This window comes from Aquarana catesbeiana, linkage group LG10 (genome assembly GCF_042186555.1).
Source record: "Aquarana catesbeiana isolate 2022-GZ linkage group LG10, ASM4218655v1, whole genome shotgun sequence".
NCBI lineage: Eukaryota > Metazoa > Chordata > Amphibia > Anura > Ranidae > Aquarana > Aquarana catesbeiana.
The window spans coordinates 117,098,762-117,118,526 of record NC_133333.1 but is presented as its reverse complement, the minus strand read 5'-3'; the positions used below and the strand labels follow the sequence as shown (position 1 = coordinate 117,118,526).

At 41.6% G+C, this 19,765-nt stretch overlaps 1 protein-coding gene across 2 annotated transcripts in view; it reads left to right on the top strand.

Moving 5' to 3' along the window:
- The window catches only part of HINFP (histone H4 transcription factor), a 53,447-nt gene that overhangs the window by 15,378 nt on the left and 18,304 nt on the right, over positions 1-19,765 (top strand). The window contains exons 5-6 of one of the 2 annotated variants that reach the window (XM_073602527.1): positions 9,280-9,357; positions 9,846-9,966. In XM_073602527.1, coding sequence (XP_073458628.1) covers positions 9,280-9,357; positions 9,846-9,966 — 199 coding nt within the window. The remainder of the gene's footprint in view (positions 1-9,279; positions 9,358-9,845; positions 9,967-19,765) is intronic. The other variant, XM_073602528.1, reaches the window with a different exon arrangement.

Below are 19,765 nucleotides of genomic sequence, written 5' to 3'. Positions count from 1 at the left end.
CGATAAATCAGACTTCTCAACAGTTTCTACGCCTGGCAGTGGATCTGGGGAGCTCAGTATGGCACCTCCAATTCAGAGCTCTACCATTCGGACTTTCATCCTCCCCAGGATTTGCACAAAAATTATGGCGAAAGCTCTGGAACCTCCTGAAGTTGAGAGGGATTTCAGTTGTCCCCTATCTGGACGACCTGTTATTCTTCGCAGATTCCAAAGAACAAGTCTTATCAAATCTCCAGACGTCCCAGGATCACCTAAAGAACTTAGGGTGGCCCCTAAATTTGGAAAAATCCAATCTGGAACCCTCACAGGAGACAAAGTTTTTGGATTACACCATAAACTCGGTGCTTCAAATAGTCTTTTTACCACAGGAAAAAAGGGAAAAGATCCAATCAGCAGTGAAACGGGTTCAGAACAACCTGTCAGTGTCAACCAGGTCAGCTATGGCGGTGTTGGGTCTTCTTACAGCATCGATTCCTGCCATTCAGTGGGCCAGATTACATTCAAGGCCCCTCCAGTTAAACATACTACGCAGTTGGTCATACCAGGAACCATTAGAAAAACAGATAAAACTTTCCTTAAAGGTAAAGAGGGCTCTCTGGTGGTGACAAAAGGCCTTTCTTGGGTCTTTTCCCCTGGACAAGCGTCTAACGATGGACGCAAGTTCCTGGGGCTGGGGAGCCCACCTGGATGGTCCGACTTCTCAGGGGGTCTTGTCCAAGTCGGAAGCCCCAAATTCCTTAAACTGGCGGGAACTGAAGGCAATTTTTCTGGGTCTCCTAGCCTTTCAAGATGTAGTGAAGGGCCATCATGTTCAGGTACTGTCAGACAACACAACTGCAGTAGCCTACATAATGAAACAAGGGGGAACCAGGAGCAAAAGGCTGCTAGAGTTGGCCAATCAATTACTGACCTGGGCGGAACAGAACGTGGCCTCGTTATCAGCAGTCCACCTGAAAGGTTCTCAGAATCTACTAGCAGATCTGCTAAGCAGACGGAGGCTGGTGGAAGCGGAATGGAGCCTAAATCAAGAAGTCCTCCTGATGATCTCCAAAGCTTGGGGGCAACCCCAAATAGATCTGTTTGCCAACCAACAAAACTCAAAAGTACGCAAATTTTTCTCTCTCCACCGAGGAGATCAAGCAGTAGGCATAGATGCTTTCGCCCATCCGTGGCATTACCAGCTGTGCTATGCTTTTTCCCCCCTTTCCTCTGATACCACTGGTCTTAAGGAAGTTCAGAGAAGAAAAGACCAATCTGATCCTGGTCACTCCCTTCTGACCAAAAAAGGCCTTGGTTCGCGGCTCTGTTAAATCTAGCCACAGAAGCTCCATGGAAGTTACCGTCCAGAAAAGATCTTCTATCGCAAGGGTCAGTGAACCATCCGGAAGTGGACTATTTTCAGTTAACGGCTTGGTTTCTGAAGAGGACCTCTTGAAGGCAGAAGGACTATCTGACAAAGTAGTAAAGACCCTTCTTTCAAGTAGAAAAAAGGTCACTCGGGCCATATACATAAAGGTCTGGAAAAAATTTAACTCCTGGTGTGCTTCTAAAGGCCTCCAGGTAAAGCGTTCAGTATCTGTTCTTGAATTTCTCCATGAGGGAATGGCGAAGGGACTGGCAGCCAGCACCCTGAAAACGCAGGTGGCGGCTTTATCTGTTTATTTTGAAAGAACTTTATCCAAAGAGGCTTTTAATTTCAAGATTTTTTTTTTTTTTTTTTTTTTTTTTTTTTTTTTTTAGGGCACTCGCACGAAATAGGCCAGTAGCCCTTAAAGATTTTCCCTGTTGGGATTTGTCTATAGTTTTGCAGGGTCTCTCGGGAGCTCTGCAAACCCTTACAAGAAGCATCCTTCTTGAACCCTTACAAGAAGCATCCTTGCAGAATTTGGTTCTCAAAACCAATTTTTCTGGTGGCCATCACCTCTGAAAGAAGAATTAGCGATCTCCAAGCTCTGGCAGTTACAGAACCTTTTCTGAAAGTTTTTGCAGAGTGGTCCTTCAAACGGACCCAGCGTTTCTTCCTAAGGTTTCCTCTACCTTTCACCGATCACGAGAAATAAATAATCCTGCCCACTTTCTCTTCAACTCTGACCAATCCAGCAGAAGAAGCTTTTCACACTCTGGATGTGAGGAGGTGTTTGTTACATTTTCTACAGTAACCAAAGAGTTCAGGAGATCGAATGCTCTCTTTGTGGTTTTCTCAGGCTCACGTAAGGGAGAAAAAGCTTCCAAAAGTAGGCTGGGCAGATGGCTTAGGTTGGCAATCACAGAGGCCTATAAAGCCAAAGAAGAAATACCCCCTTCAGGTATTGCTGCTCATTCTACAAGATCTACGTCAGTTTCCTGTGCTGAAGGAGCCGGTGCTACGCCTGAACAAATCTGTAAGGCTGCTACTTGGTCCAACTATTCAACATTTCTCCGATTATTATCGGTTGGACTTATTGTCCGCCGCAGTTCAAGCCTTCAGTAGGAAGGTACTGCCGGCAGTAGTCCCACCCTAGGGTAAGTTTCTCGGTTATCCTCTCCAAGGTTGTCCTGAAAGGGGATTTGAGAAAGGCATAGTTAGACTTACCAGTGACGGTATTTCTAAGAGCCTTTCAGGACAACCGTTATTTCCCTCCCTTTGTTTATCTTAGAAGTGGTTTTAAGTGTCTATCATGGTTGGTTGTTTGGTGGTTTTCTGTGCTTTGTTTTCCAGTTGTCGGAGACCACAATAACTGAGGCCATGGTGGAAGAGGAGGGATTTAAAGGCTGCATGTGTTTCCTGTAAAGGACGGAGCTACGCTCTCTCCAAGGTTGTCCTCTCAGAAATACCGTCACCGGTAAGTCTAACTATGCCTTTTTTCCTCATTAATGTACACACAGCACCCCATATTGACAGAATTGACAAAGAATTGTTGACATTTTTGCAGATTTATTAAAAAAGAAAAACTGAAATATCACATGGTCCTAAGTAGTCAGACCCTTTGCTCAGTATTTAGTAGAAGCACCCTTTTGATCTAATACAGCCATGAGTCTTTTTGGGAAAGATGCAACAAGTTTTTCACACCTGGATTTGGGGATCCTCTGCCATCCTCCTTGCAGATCCTTTCCAGTTCTGTCAGGTTGGATGGTGAACGTTGGTGGACAGCCATTTTTAGGTCCCTCCAGAGATGCTCAATTGGGTTAAGTCAGGGCTCTGGCTGGGCCATTCAAGAACAGTCAGAGTTGTTGTGAAGCCACTCATTCGTTATTTTAGCTGTGTGCTTAGGGTCATTGTCTTGTTGCAAGGTAAACCTTCGGCCCACTCTGAGGTCCTGAGCACTCTGGAGAAGGTTTTCGTCCAGGATATCCCTGTACTTGGCCGCATTCATCTTTCCCTCAATTGCAACCAGTCGTCCTGTCCCTGAAGCTGAAAAACACCCCCACAGCATGATGCTGCCACCACCATGCTTCACTGTTGGGACTGTATTGGACAGGTGATGAGCAGTGCCTGGTTTTCTCCACACATACCGTTTAGAATTAAGGCCAAAAAGTTCTATCTTGGGTGTCCTTTTATGACAGTGCGCTAAAATACCGCTTTTCAGCTCTCAGGCATTCTCAGAGGAGATCGCTCTCCTCTGAGTGCCTGTTTATGAAAGTGTGTAGATCGCTTCTCATGTTGAGTTGAGGAGCGATCTACAAACGCCGGGAACTCCTGAGAATGGCTCCTCTCACTGTAATCTCGCGTGATATAGCGGGATTACAGTATGAGGAACCATAAAATACAAAGTGTAACACAAATCGGCACACATTATTCCCCAACATATTAATAAAATAATAAAGTTAAATTCCCCCTACACAATATACATTAACCTAATTATAAAAAAACATTGTTTTTATCAATATTTAAAGATCATACATGTCCCTATTTAAATGTGAATGGTGTATAGTAAATGAATATAATGCACATATGTAATGCAGCTATACACCATTCATATAAATGCAAAATACATTTATAATCATTAAAAAAATAATTTTAATAAAGTATACAAGTATAAATATTTATTAATAAATTAAAATAAAATATATTTCATAATTGATAAACATAAAAATTGATAAACTGGTGCGATGCGAGAACACTGCGAATCGCACCGACTCGCATGTCAGTTCACACTGCCATATGCGAATCGCTGGGGAGTGTCAATACATTGTTAAGGACACCCCCAGTTCAGCTTGCATATCGCACTGCGAACTGACAGTCCGGACATGCGATCCGATTCTGGTCCGAACAGAAAAAAGGGTCCTGTGCGTGTTTGCACCAAATGCAGTGCGATATCAGCCATACTACCTGTACAGCTGATATCGCAACGCACAGACATCGCATGTAATGTGAATGGCAGTGTGCTGCAAATTACATGCGATGCCTGTGCGATGTCCGGCATCGCACAAGTGTGAACTGGGCCTAAAAGTTAACACCCCCAAATCAGTTCGCATATCGCAGTGTGATCTGCAGACTCGGACAGTAATCGAATCACCCATGCGATCCGATTCTGCTGTGGACCAAAAAAAGGGTCCTGTAAGAGTTTGGTCCGAGTGCAATGCAAATTTAGCAATACTATCTGTATGGCTGAAATCGCATTGCACAGAGATCGGATGTGATTTTGCACTGCAGTGCGGTGCGAATCACATCCGATCTCGGACACCGCAGCAGTGGGAACTGGCCCTAAATCATATTGCATTTGCACCAAAATGGTACAGGACCCTTTATTTGGTCCGCACTGGAATCTGATCGCATGGGTGTGAACACCCATGCGATTCGATTCCTGCACCATTACATAGTTCGCACTGCGATCTGTGAAATGATCTGGGGGTGTCATTAACTTTACATTGACACCCGCAGTGGTGCGCAGATGTCAATGTAGGTGCGATGTGAAAACCCACTTAGGAATCACGCTGGTTCATGCATCGCACAAGTGTGAACCCAGCCAGAGACGTGAACATCTAAAAAAAAAATATATATATAATGTAAAAATATATATAATAGATGTGTGTGTGTGTATATAATATAAATATACACACACACACACACACACACACACACACACACACACACACACACACACACACACACACACACACACACACACACACACACACACACTATAAATTTCACCAGTTTCAGGCTTCTCACTCTGATTCTCCACTTCTGAAATGGTGAATCAGAAAGTGAGAATTCTGTCACAGATCGCCAGTGAGGTGCTGAGATCGCACCTTCATAAACTGGCCGTTTCTGTGAAGTCAGTTACAAATTCTCACTGTGCTGAGATAATCAGCGGAGAACATGTTCTCCACTGATTATCTCAGTTTCATAAACTGGTAATGAGCTGAGATCAGCGGTGAGACTCGGGATCGCTGCTGATCTCCGTTTCATAAAAGGACACCTTGGTCTCATCAGACCAGAGAATCTTATTTCTCACCATCTTGGAGTCCTTCAGGTGTGTTTTAGCAAACTCCATGCAGGCTTTCATGTGTCTTGCACTGAGGAGAGGCTTCCGTTGGGCCACTCTGCCATAAAGCCCCGACTGGTGGAGGACTGCAGTGATGGTTGACTTTCTACAACTTTCTCCCATCTCCTGACTGCATCTCTGGTGCTCAGCCACAGTGATCTTTGGGTTCTTCTTTACCTCTCTCACCAAGGCTCTTCTCCCCTGATAGCTCAGTTTGGCCGGACGGCCAGCTCTACGAAGGGTTCTGGTCATCCCAAACGTCTTTCAGTTAAGGTTCCTAAGAGCACAGTAAACTCCATAATCCTTAAGTGCAGCAGAATTTTTTTTTGTAACCTTGGCCAGATCTGTGCCTTGCCACAATTCTGTCTCTGAGCTCTTCAGGCAGTTCCTTTGACCTCATGATTCTCATTTGCTCTGACATTCACTGTGAGCTGTAGACCCCATTCACACAGGGACGACTTGTCAGGCGACCTAGTCGCCTGACAAGTCGCCTCCCGTTCTGTACTATGGAGCCGTTCTAAGTCGCTCCGACTTAGAAAAAGGTTCCTGTACGACTTCGGGGGCGACTTGGGGCGACTTGCATAGACTTCTATGCAGAAGTCGTTTTGCAAGTCGCCCGGCCATTCGTTTGCAGGTCGCCTCGCTGAGGCGACCGGCAAGTCGTGTTGCCCCTGTGTGAATGGGGTCTAAGTGCCGGTTCACACAGGGGCGGCACGACTTGCAGGTCGCCTCAGCGAGGCGACCTGCAAACGACTTCTGAGGCGACTTGCAAAACGACTTCTGTATAGAAGTCTATGCAAGTCGCCCCAAGTCGCCCCCAAAGTAGTACAGGAACCTTTTTCTAAGTCGGAGCGACTTGCGTCGCTCCTATTAGAACGGTTCCGTAGCACAGAACGGGAGGCGACTTGTCAGGCGACTAGGTCGCCTGACAAGTCGCCCCTATGTGAACCGGCACTTAAGGTCTTATATAGACAGGTGTGCGGCTTTCCTAATCAAGTCCAATCAGTATAATCAAACACAGCTGGACTCAAATGAAGGCGTAGAACCATCTCAAGGATGATCAGAAGAAATGGACAGCACCTGAGTTAAATATATGAGTGTCACAGCAAAGGGTCTGAATGCTTAGGACCATGTGATATTTCAGTTTTTCTTTTTTAATAAATCTGCAAAAATGTCAACAATTCTGTGTTGTTTTTTTTTTTTTGGTCAATATAGGGTGCTGTGTGTACATTTAAGGGGGTCTGAATACTTTCTGTCCCCACTGTGTGTGTGTGTGTGAGTGTGTGAGAGAGAGAATAAATATATATTTCTTGGCCATTTTTCAGAGAATATGAATAACACAAACTTTTTCTTTCACTCAAGGTTAGAGTTTTGGCTGAAGCCATTTATTATCATCAACTGTGTTTACTCTTTTTAAATCATAATCACAACAGAAACTACCCAAATGACCCTGATCAAAAGTTTACACGCCCTGGTGATTTTGGCCTGATAACATGCACACAAGTTGACACAAATCGGTTTGAATGGCTATTAAAGGTAACCATCCTCACCTGTGATCTGTTTGCTTGTAATTAGTGTGTGTGTGTATGTATGTATGTGTATGTGTGTGTATATATGTGTATATATATATATATATATATATATATATATATATATATATATATATATATATATATATATATATATATATATATATATATATATATAATATGGGATATAAAAAGATATCCAAGGAATTGAGAATGCTAATCAGCAGTGTTCAAACTCTAACCAAGAAGTGGAAAATGAGGGGTTCTGTTGAAACCAAACTACGTTCAGGTAGAGCTGGGCGATTTTCTCCAAAAAAAAAAAAAATCTGCAAATTTTTATTTAAAAAAAAAAAAAAAAAAAAAAACTCGATAATTGAATCGTGTTTGTGTGTGTGTGTGTGTGTGTGTGGTTTTTTTTTTTTTTTTTTTTTTTTTTTGGACACCGCGCCGGTCCTGAGGAGCAGCGCGCAGAAGCTTTTAGGCGGGGCCGCGGCTTCGGCCTAGTCTGTGGCATCCGGCCTTGCGGACAAGGCCGAAGCCGCGGCCTCGACTAAAAATTCCTGCCTGCAGCTCCTCAGGACCGGCGCAGTGTCAGCGCCGGTCCTGGTGGGGGGGAAAAAAAAAAAAAAACGATTTGCTGAAATTTTGGATCGATTTGACCTCAACTCGATGCAAGATTTAGATCGATATTTTTTTTTTTTTCCCCCAGCCCTACGTTCAGGCAGACCAACTAAATTTCAGCCACAACTGCCAGGAATATTGTTCGGGATGCAAAGAAAAACCCACAAATAACTTCAGATGAAATACAGGACTCTCTGAAAACATGTGGTGCAGCTGTTTCAAGATGCACAATAAGGAGGCACAAGAAAGATGGACTGCATGGTCGAGTCGCCAGAAGAAAGCCATTACTATGCAAATGTCACAAAGTATCCCACTTACAATACGCCAAACAGCACAGAGACAAGCCTCAAACCTATTGGCACAAAGTCATTTGGAGTTATTGAAGTGAATTGAACTTTTTGGCCACAACCATAAACGCTACATTTGGAGAGGAGTCGAGACCTATGATGAAAAGTACACCATTCCTACTGTGAAACATGGAGGTGGATCGCTGATGTTTTGGGGATGTGTGAGCTACAAAGGCACAGGGAATTTGGTCAAAAGTCAAAATTGATGGCAAGATGAATGCAGTATGTTATCAAATAATACTGGGGGAACATTTGCATTCATCAGCCAGGATGCTGCACATGGGACGTACTTGGACATTCCAACCTGACAATGATCTAAAACACAAGGCAAAGTCGATCTGTCATTGGCTACAGCAGAATAAAGTGTAGGTTCTGGAGTGGCCATCTCAGTCTCCTGACCTCAATATTGAGCCACTCTGGGGAGATCTCAAACGTGCAGTTCATGCAAGACAGCCCAAGAATTTACAGGAACTGGATGCTTTTTGCCAAGAGGAATGGGCAGCTTTACCATCTGAGAAAATAAAGAGCCTCATCCACAAATACCTCAAAAGACTTTAAGCTGTCATTGATGTTAAAAAAGGGCAATACACGGTATTAAGAACTGGGGTATGTAAACCTTTGATCAGGGTCATTTGGGTAGTTTCTGTTGTCCTTATGATTTAAAAAGAGTAAACAGTTGATTTGATAATAAATGGCTTCAGCCAAACACTAACCATGAGTGAAGGAAAGGGTTTTTGTGTTTATCATTCATATTCTCTGAAAAATGGCCAAGAAATCATAAATTCTGCCAGGGTATGTAAACTCATGAGCACAAATATATATACACATACAGTCATGGCCAACAATATGGACACCCCTGCATTTCTGTCAGATAAAGCACCACTTCGCCCAGAAAATTGTTGCAATTACAAATGTTTCGGCATTCTCATGTTTATTTCTTTTGTTTGTATTGGTATGGTACACAAAGTGGAGAAACAAAAATTTGACATATTGCACGCATGATTCATGTAGCATTTATTTACTGGAATCCATCTGCCCTTAGCTTAGTCATGCAGACAGGAAGGTGTGACACCCCTCATGCCTATGAAGACTCTTGAGATATATGACATCATTTTGACCTAGCACAGAAACCAGGAAGCAACTAAACAAATATATTATGTTTTGTTTTAATTTTTTTTTTTCTTTTACGACTTCCAATCTATTTACTAATGCTAGCAGCATAAGGATTAAAAATAGTTTATGATGATTGAGAGAGTTTAGTTCGGTTTCTAAGATGTTACTTCCTTCTGTCTATTTTTTGTGTCACCTGTGCAGAACATAGATTCCAGTGTACACATTGTTCAAAGAGATTTGCAACAGAAAGGCTGCTGCGAGATCACATGCGAAATCATGGTAAGTTTTGACAAGTGTTTTTGTAACTTGTCCTTTATATTGAGTGCTGATTATTGCACTTCGGTATATAATTTTTATGAGGTCTTTTAAACCTAGGCACAGACTAAATTTAGCAGCATCGGGCGACAATAACTGACTGACTTTCCTACCAAAATAATTTTTGCATTCTTATTTGATAAACATGAGTATATATTTATTAAACAGTATATCTATAAGCTCAAATATACCAAATATTTCACTGTACAAATTTATTTTTAAATGATTTTTAATCAGTTTTATTTTTGTTAAACCTTTGAAATGCATTTCCTTGCTGTATTGCCTTGCCTCGCCTCATTTCCCAATAATGGCTGTCATGTTAAATACCACATTATTTGGTTCATGTGTAAATACATATATTTTAATCCTAACAGTCATTTTACCTGCAGTTTTTTTAATGTATATATGCATTCATTATTGCAAGGTTTTATTATATTTTCCCTGTGTTACAGTAAACCATTATAAGTGCCCTCTGTGTGATATGACATGCCCACTGCCATCCACCTTACGGACTCACATTCGCTTCAGGCACAGTGATGAGCGACCATTTAAATGTGAGCATTGTGACTACAGGTGAATTGAGACATTTTTCTTTTTATTTATGCTTTATCCTAACTTAGTCATATCTTCTTCATTCTTAATGGGATGTTCAACATAAAAAAAACTGCTGATTAGGTGCCACCCCTACCCCAGGATAAACTGTTCTGTTTTGGGGCAAACAAACCAAGGAGTTTTATTCACTTGTCTTGAGGTGTTTTGTTTTTTTTTTTTTTTTTTTTTTTTTTGATCAGTCTACTTTACTTTAAAATAATATATTAGGTGTGATGTGTTATGGTTCTAAGTTCAATCCTTTTTGTGTGCCCTTTGATATCTTATACAGTGCCTTAAAGTATTCATACCCCCTTGAAATTTTGTCATGTTACAACCAAAAATGTAAATGTATTTGTTTGGGATTATACTGTATGTGATAGACTAACACAAAGTGGCACAAAATTGTGAAGTGGAAAGAAAATGATTTTTAACATTTTTTACAAATATTTGAAAAGTGTGCCGTGTATTTGTATTCAGCCCCCTTTACTCTGATACCCCTAACTAAAATCTAGTGGAACCAATTGCCTTCGGAAGTCACCTAATTAGTAAATGGAGTCCACCTGTGTGTAATTTTAATCTCAGTATAAATACAGCTGTTCTGTGAAGCCCTCAGATGTTTGTTAGAGAAACTTAGTGAACAAACGGCATCATGAAGGCCAAGGAACACATCACAGGTCAGGGATAAAGTTGTGGAGAAGATTAAAGCAGGGTTAGGTTTTAATAAAATAAAAAAATAAATATCCCAAGCTTTGAACATCTCATGGAGCACTGTTTAATCCATCATCCCAAAATGAAGAGTATGGAACAACTGCAAATCTACCAAGACATGGCCATCCACCTAAACGGACAGGCCGGGCAAGAAGAGCATTAATCAGAGAAGCAGTCAAGAGGCCCATGGTAACTCTGGAGGAGCTGCAGAGATCCACAGCTCAGGTGGGAGCATCTGTCCACAAGACAACTATTAGTCATGCACATTGTTGAAAGAAAGTGCTTCTATGGATGAGATACAAGGTGATCGTGTGACAACCTCCACCGGCAATATTCCTAGCAGCTCACCTCAATGAATGGACCCCTGAGTAAATCAGACGGGTCACATAGGCAGTTCCCTCAGGGTATAACGGCTGGTCACTGGATATGCTGAACGCTAGAGAGGAGTGCATACTAATGGTTGTGAGATCCCTTGTGCTCTGACCATAGGCTCCGGTTCACTTGTACATGGAAAAGAAGTAGCAGAATATGGTGCTCTCCGTTTGGTAAAATAATTTATTCAAAATAAAAAGTTGCACTTACAAATATAGAACTGTTTCTCAGTGCAAGGTGATGGGCAGGTAGTAAAACAATCCACTAGGATCAACGACAAGACGTGGGTGACGTCACGTGGTTCTGTACCCATTGCATCCCAGGAGGCGGGACTTCATCAGTGGTGACAAAATTACGTGAGACACCCGCTTTATATATCTATAACATTTTCCGTAGGAATTTCTGACAAACAAAATTTGAGATCTGGATCTCAAATTTTCCGACAACAAAATCTGTTGTCGGAAATTCCGATCGTGTGTACACAATTCCGACGCACAAAATTCCACGCATGCTCGGAATCAAGCAGAAGAGCCGCACTGGCTATTGAACTTAATTTTTCTCGGCTCGTAGTACGTGTTGTACGTCACCGCGTTCTTGACATTCAGAATTTCCAACAAGATTTGTGTGACTGTGTGTATGCAAGACAAGTTTGAGCCAACATCTGTCGGAAAAAAAACATGGATTTTGTTGTCGGAATGTCCGATCGCGTGTACGCGGCATTAGTCAGATAAAAACAAAAGGTCCGTGGCAAGTATATCTGTCAAGGTACAACTAGTGTACATTACTGAGTCGATCAAGATGGAAAGAAGGCATATTGTAACTCTGAAATGGTTGTCAAAACCCTAAGGTGAGGAAAAAAATTGCACTGTAAGTCACGTCTTTAAACGGACACAAAGGCACACAGTAATTGGAAAAATAAAAAATCTATCAAACGACTAATTTGTGATAATAAAAAGATAATGATCATTCTTTATAATTGCACATCAACCTGTGTTCTCATTGATCCTCAAAAACAACACAAATGCACATATTGACATGTGTTTGCATAAATTATAAACTTAACGGTCAGAAATAAAACAATTTGCGTCAAAATCAACGTTCATGCCTGCTGGTACTAAAACTTTTGTCTCATGTATCCAAAGAGATTCCCTGTGGCTCAGTTGATGTATGAAGTTGCCTCCTCTCCAATGCTTTGTGACTCTTTCAATGTCGCAGAATTTCAAACGCCTAGGGTTCTGGTTATGAACCAATTTGAAATGCCTGGATACATGTGTGTTTTTAGTCCTTTCTTGATGTTGTTTACATGCTCCCCTAATCTGACATGAAGAGGTCCTACCAATATATTGCAAGCCACACTCACATTCGAGCATGTAAACAACACCAATAATCGCACAAGTAATTAGTTGTCGAATCTTGTATTTTTTTTTATTTGTCGCTGAAGCCTGAAATGATTTCTGCTTCTTAATGTTAAAGTTTGAATGTTTACAGACGGTACACCGCCCACAGGCATAAAATCCAGAAAGGAAAGAAAATAACTGGCTTTCCGATTAAAACGTGGGGCAATGACTCCCAGGGCCAGACAGTCCCGTAAGGAAGGAGCTTTTTTGTATATGAATGATGGTCGCTGTGGTAATAGAGGGCCTAATTCCTTATCCTGTTTCAAAATGGACCAGTTATTAAGTACTAGCTTCTCAAACTTTTTATGCTGGACGTCGTAGTTGAATACCATCTTAAAATTTGAGACATTAGTACTGATTGCTTTAGTCTGATTAGAATCCAATATCTGTCTGTCCATAGTGCGTACTCTCTCTATTTCACTGTCCAGGGTGGATTTCATATACCCCTTTTACTGGAATCTAGACAAGAGGACCTGAGATTGTAATACAAAGTTCCGGTCGGTCGGTTTGAAATAATTGCACAAGCAGAAGTGATCACCATCCTTACATTACAAATCTGATCAAGAAAGACCATACGTTCTGTGCTTTATATTCCAAGTTAACTGTATATTTTTGGTATTGTTTTTCAATGTCTGGATAAAACTATCCAGACTAGATCAGACTCCCTCCCAGATTAGGATGAGATCATCTATGAATCTTCTGTAGCAGGCAAGCTCAGGGGGACAATTTTTGAAGACAGCCTCTTCCTCCCAGCGAGCCATAAATAAATTAGCCACACTGGGAGCAAAACGGGCTCCCATCGCAACCCCTCTTGTCTGCAAGAAGAATTGTCGATCGTACCAACAATAGTTTCTGGATAAAGAAACTTAGGCTTAGACTCAGAAACTTAGGCCTTTTGAGAGAAACTTTTTAGGTTTCCTTGGAAGGTCAGAACTGGATAGAGCCCATTGTACTGAAGACAATGCGTTCTCATGCCCAATAATGGTGTACAATGAGCTGACATCGGCAGTGACAAGGATACTAGATGGTGTACAACTGACCGATTTCAAGAACCAAGATCAAAAAATCTTATGCCGCGTACACACGGTCGGACTTTTCATCTACAAAAGTCCAACGGACGCCGATGGACTAAAGCTGGCTGGTAATCCGATCGTGTGTGGGCTTCTCCGGACTTTCAGCAGACTTTTTCAGCCTCAAATCCGACGGACTTTAGATTTGAAACATGCTTCAAATCTTTACGTCGTAACTACGACGGACCCCGAAATCCGCTCGTCTGTGTGCTAGTCCGACGGACAAAAACCCATGCTAGGGCAGCTATTGGCTACTGGCTATGAACTTCCTTATTTTAGTCCGGTGTACGTCATCACGTACGAATCCGTCGGACTTTTGTGTGGTCGTGTGTAGGCAAGTCCGTTCGTTAGAAAGTCTGCTGCAAGTCCGCCGGAAGTCCGCCGGAAGTCTGTCGGACAGGCTGTCGGACTTTTGTAGACGAAAAGTCCGACCGTGTGTACGCGGCATTAGAAACACCAGTAAATTGACCTGAGATGACCTAGAAATGCTGTGCAAATCCACAATCAACGTTACAACAATCCATAATAGCCAAAAAATAATTGGGAATACATTATACATCATACCATATAGAGAATGATATAAACCAATCCAGTATTCTCAAAATTTGAAGAGCATGGCAAAATCTATTTAGAGGAATGGCTTATAGCTGATGGATTAATTCAAGCCTGGATGGACAGTGACTGCCAGGGAATTAATCCATCTTGGTCCACGCTGAGGGAGAGTCCTATCAAGATCCCCACCCCTGTCATGAGTTGGTAAATGTTCAAGCGCAAAGAATTTCATTTTAGAAACCTGAAAGGAATGATCGAGTCCCATATGGCAACTAATGGGAGTCTCCATTCTCTTCTTTTGAACAAGAGAAACATGATCTCTGATTCTGTGGGAAAATGGTCTTTTTTAGTTTTTCATACATAGAATGCTTGACAAACACACACCTTCCATTTGGCAAAGCCAGCTCAGCTGAAATAATAGAAAATCTGCAAAATTTACACCTACCGCATGGAGTGGTTCCCCTACGACTTGATTCACCCTTTCTAGGCATAAGGTGGCTATGAACCAATTGGTCCTTTTTAAAGATCTTCCTATACGTGATCTGAGGATATGGATTGACATACTTTGCAATCACATCGTCAGTAGCCAAGAGGTGCCAATACTTTTGAATTATATGACGAACCTTTTTATGCTCGCCAGCAAATCTTGTGATTAATCGTACCTTTTGTTCCTCTTTAGGAATTTTATAAGCACGTATTAGTTCCAGCCTGTTTCTAGATCTAGCTCTGTGATAGGCCTTCCTTGGGCAGGAGCAACTATAGCCCCTGTCCAATAGACGGGACCGTAGGGCTCTGGCTTCAAGTTCAAAATCCTCCTCACAGCTACAATTCCTGCGTAGTCTGAGGTACTGACTATATGGAATACTTTGGACCAAAGGTCTTGGATGGGAACTTGCTGCATGCAGTATTGTATTGCCGGCAGATGGTTTTCAGAATAAAGAAGACCCTATTGTACCATCAGAGTTTATGAAGATCGAGAAGATTAATCGACTTTTGATTGTATACCATGGTAAATTTTAAATTATACCGATTTGCTCTCCAATTTAGTCATAAAGAGGAGAAGCTGATCTCTGGTGCCAGTCCAGATGACAAAAATGTCATCGATAAAACAACGCCAAATTGGTACATTTTCAAAGAAATCTTGAAATTCATTGGAGGAGAAAATTTCTCGCTCCCGCCCCCCCCCCCAGGTACAGATTGGCGTACGATGGGGCACATTTAGTCCCCATCGCCACACCCTGTACCTGGAGGTAGGGGGAGCGATCAAATATAAAAATGTTAATAATCAGGACACAAAGAAGCAGGCTGGAAACAAATTCATTATAGGAGTTGGCCCTAGGGCCTCGCTCAGGTAGGAAACCTTCAACAACTCCAACCCCCAATTTATGAGGGATGGAATTGTAGAGAGCCTCAACATCAATGGCCACCAACCAGGAACAGTCGGGGACACAAATGCCATCTAAGGATCTAAGAAGATTGGCAGTTTCCTGGATATAGGAACTTAAAGATCTATCATGAGGACATAAATAGTCATCCACAAGTTTACTGGCAGGTTCGGTAAGGCAGCCGGAGGAAATTTGGCATTTTTGTGTATCTTGGACAACGCATATAGTGTGGGAACTCTAGGAGTGTTGACTGTCAAAAATTCCAAAGTCTTCTGGTCGATCGGGCCCTTATTAAAGGCCCAAGCAATCAAAATTCGATATTTAGTTTCAGCATAGTTGACCTGTGCCAAAGGAATAGGCCTATACCAGGGGGGACCATAGTTTTATATTGGTCAAGATTCATTACAACTATATTTCCTCCTTTTGTCAGAAGGTTTGATAATTATCTGATCATTTTTGTTTCAAGGTGGTTAAAGCCTTTCATTGAGAAGAACTAAGATTGGATTCCCTGTTGAACCATTTCCATTTGGTAGTTTGAATTTCTTTAATTACTTGTTGGGTGAAAGCCCAAATATTGGGATTACCATGAAGTAAGGGAAAAGATCTTGATTTAGGTTTATATTGACAGGGTGGCGGGAAGGTTCTCTCTGACTGGGTGTCAGAGAGGCTGCTTTCATGTCAATGGTAAGGCTGCATTCATGCAATGGTGAGACTGCATTTGAGGCTGCTTTCATGTCAATGGCGAGGCTGCAGTCATGTAATGGCGAGGCTGCAGTCATGTAATGGCGAGGCTGCAGTCATGTAATGGCGAGGCTGCAGTCATGTAATGGCGAGGCTGCAGTCATGCAATGGCGAGGCTGCATTCATGCAATGGCGAGGCTGCATTTGAGGCTGCAGATGGGCACTGATTAGGCTGCATTGATGGGCACTGACCCTTATTTTGCTTCAGTTCTTTATTTAAAATTAGTTTTTTTTTTTTTTCCTAAAACCTCCCTCTTAAAGTGACGGTGTGTGTTCTACTTTGATTAATACGTTATATCCAAATAAAACACCCAAGCTCATCCTTAGTCCTGAGCGGCGCTCGGATTTGTTGGGATTCCTTGGGGGGCCACAAAAGAGTGTATGTATATGTGTGTGTGTGTGTGTGTGTGTGTGTGTGTATGTATGTATGTATATATATATATATATATATATATATATATATATATATGAAATGGCACGCAGCCACAAAGGCAAGAGAATTCTTGCTGGGCAGTGTATTAGTACTCGGACTAACACACTTAGACCGAATTTTAATGGTCCTCTTTGAAAAAGGTTTGGACACCCCTGGTTTAGATTAAAGCATATTCATGTGTTAGAATGGCCCAGTCAAAGTCCAGACCTAAATCCAATTGAAAATTGCTGTTCAGACACTCTCCATCCAATCTGACAGAGCTTGAGCTATTTTGCAAAAAAAAATGGGCAAAAATATCATTCTCTAGATGTGCAAAGCTGGTAGAGACCTCCCCAAAAATACTTGCAGCTGTAATTGCAGCTAAAGGTGGTTCTACAAATATTGACTCAGGAGGGCTGAGTACAAATGCACACCACACTTTTCAGATATTTATTTATAAAAAAAAAATTGAAAACCATTTATCATTTTCCTTTCACTTCACAATTATGTGCCACTTTGTTTTGGACTATCACATAAAATCCCAATACGTTTTTGTTTGTAACATGACAAAATGTGGAAAATTTCAAAGGGTGTGAATACTTTTTCAATTCATTGTATCTGCATACAAATGATTAGTAATCTATAATTTTGTAGCCGTTTTGTAATGATAGAGAGGGTAAAAAAGGGGGAGGGGTATGCCCATATATCAAGAATAATGTACAAGTGAATGTGAGAGAACACATCACTAAGGGAGCTAGGGAGGAGGTGGAATCCTTATGGGTAGAGCTCCAAAGGGATGAAGCTAAGGGGAAAATAATACTGGGAGTATGCTAAAGGCCCTTTAACCTGAGGATGAAGGGGGAGACTGATCTCCTTTCAGAATTTGAATTAGCAGCAAGCATGGGAAGTGTTATCATAATGGGGGATTTTTATTATCCAGACATGGACTGGGCGAGGAAACCACTAATTCGTCTAAGGCTCGCCAGTTCCTAAATGTCTTGCAGGACAATTGCATGGTTCAGATGGTAGACGCACCAACTAGAAATAAAGCGTTACTGGATCTACTGATTACCAACAATACTGACCTGATCACGGATGTGGAAATACGGGGAAATTTAGGAAACAGCGATCACACTTCAATTGGCTTCAGTATAAATCACACAAATAGGAAACATTAGGGGAATACAAAGACACTGAATTTCAGAAGAGCCAACTTCCCTAAACTACGAACCTTCCTAGAAGGCATAAATTGGGATAAAATCTTAGGAACAAAGAACACAGAGGAGAGATGGGTTTGCTTTAAGGGCATTAGCCAATGCATCCCATTGGGTAATACATTTTAAAAGAGTGAACAAAACTCCTTGATGGCTTAACTCCAATGTAAAAATGCATATAAAAGCAAAGGAGAAGGCCTTCAAAAAATACAAGGTTGAGGGATCATCAGCATCCAGACTTTATTATGAATGCAACAAGAAATGTAAGGGTGCAATTAGGGCGGCTAAGATAGAACACGAAAGGCATATAGTGGAGGAAAGCAAAAAAAATCCCAAGAAATTCTTTAAGTATGTAAACAGTAAAAAAATGAGGACAGACCATATTGGCCACATAAATAATGAGGGAGGACATCTGGTTACAAAGGATGGGGGAGATGGCGAAGGTATTGAATTTATTCTTCTCAGTCTTCACAATGTAAATGTAAAATAATGCATTTGGGTGGCAAAAATATGAATGCAATCTATACACTAGGGGGAGAACCTCTGGGGCAATCTAGGATGGAAAAGGACCTGGGGGTCTTAGTAGATGATAGGCTCAGCAATGGCATGCAATGCCAAGCTGCTGCTAACAAAGCAAACAGAATATTGGCATGCATTAAAAAAAGGGATCAACTACAGAGATAAAACGATAATTCTCCCGCTCTACAAGACTCTGGTCCGCCGCACCTAGAGTATGCTGTCCGGTTCTGGGCACCAGTCCTCAAGAAGGATGTACTGGAAATTGAGCGAGTACAAAGAAGAGCAATAAAGCTAATAAAGGTTCTGGAGGGTATTAGTTATGAGGAAAGGTTGCGAGCACTGAACGTATTCTCTCTGGAGAAGAGACGCTTGAGAGGGGATATGATTTCAATTTATAAATACTGTACTGGTGACCCCACAATAGGGATTAAACTTTTTCACGGAAGGGAGTTTAACAAGACACGTGGCCACTCATTAAAATTAGAAGAAAAAGAGGTTTAACCTTAAACTACGTAAAGAGGGTTGTTTTACTGTAAAAGCAGCAAGGATGTGGAATTCCCTTCCACAGGCGGTGGTCTCAGCAGGGTGCATCAATTGTTTCAAAAAACTATTAGATAAGCACCTAAACGACCACAACATACAGGGATATACAATGTAATACTGACATATAATCACACACACAGGTTGGACTTGTGTCTTTTTTTTTTTTTTTTTTAAACCTTAACTATAACTCACCATTGCATAACTATATGTAATCATTTGCCTACTGGTCACTTTTTCCCCCTTCCTGAAGAGGCCAATTTTGAGCTTTCAGCGCTGTCACACTTTGAGTGACAATTGCGCGGTCATGCTACACTGTACCCATATGACATATTTTTTATAATTTTTTTTTTTTTTGGTGGTATTCAATCACCACTGTGTGGTGTGTGGTTTTTTTTTTTTTTTTTTTTTTTTATATTTGCTAAATAAACGAAAAAATACTGAACAATTTTTGAAAAAAAAAAAATTTTCATAGTTTGTTATGAAATTTTCCAAACAGGTAATTTTTCTCCTTCACTGGCTGTAGGTGGCACTGATGAGCGCTGATAGGTGGAACTGATGGGCACTGTTGGGACTGCACTGATAATCGGGGCCCTGATTATCAGTGTAGATGTCCCTTTCACACAAGCCAGTTATCAGCTCTCCTTTCCTCTTGTGAGGAAAGGAATGCCAATAACTGGTGTTTACATTGTGATCAGCTGTGTTTGAACACAGCTGATCACATGTTAAAGAGCTGCTGATTTGCTCTTTACCCTGATCTGTGATCAATGGTGTCCGGAGGACACAGTGACCACAGAGCGTGCCACAGCAGGTGGGCTGTTGGAAGCTGTCATATGACGCCCTCCCAGAACTGGCTAGCCACTCTGTAGCG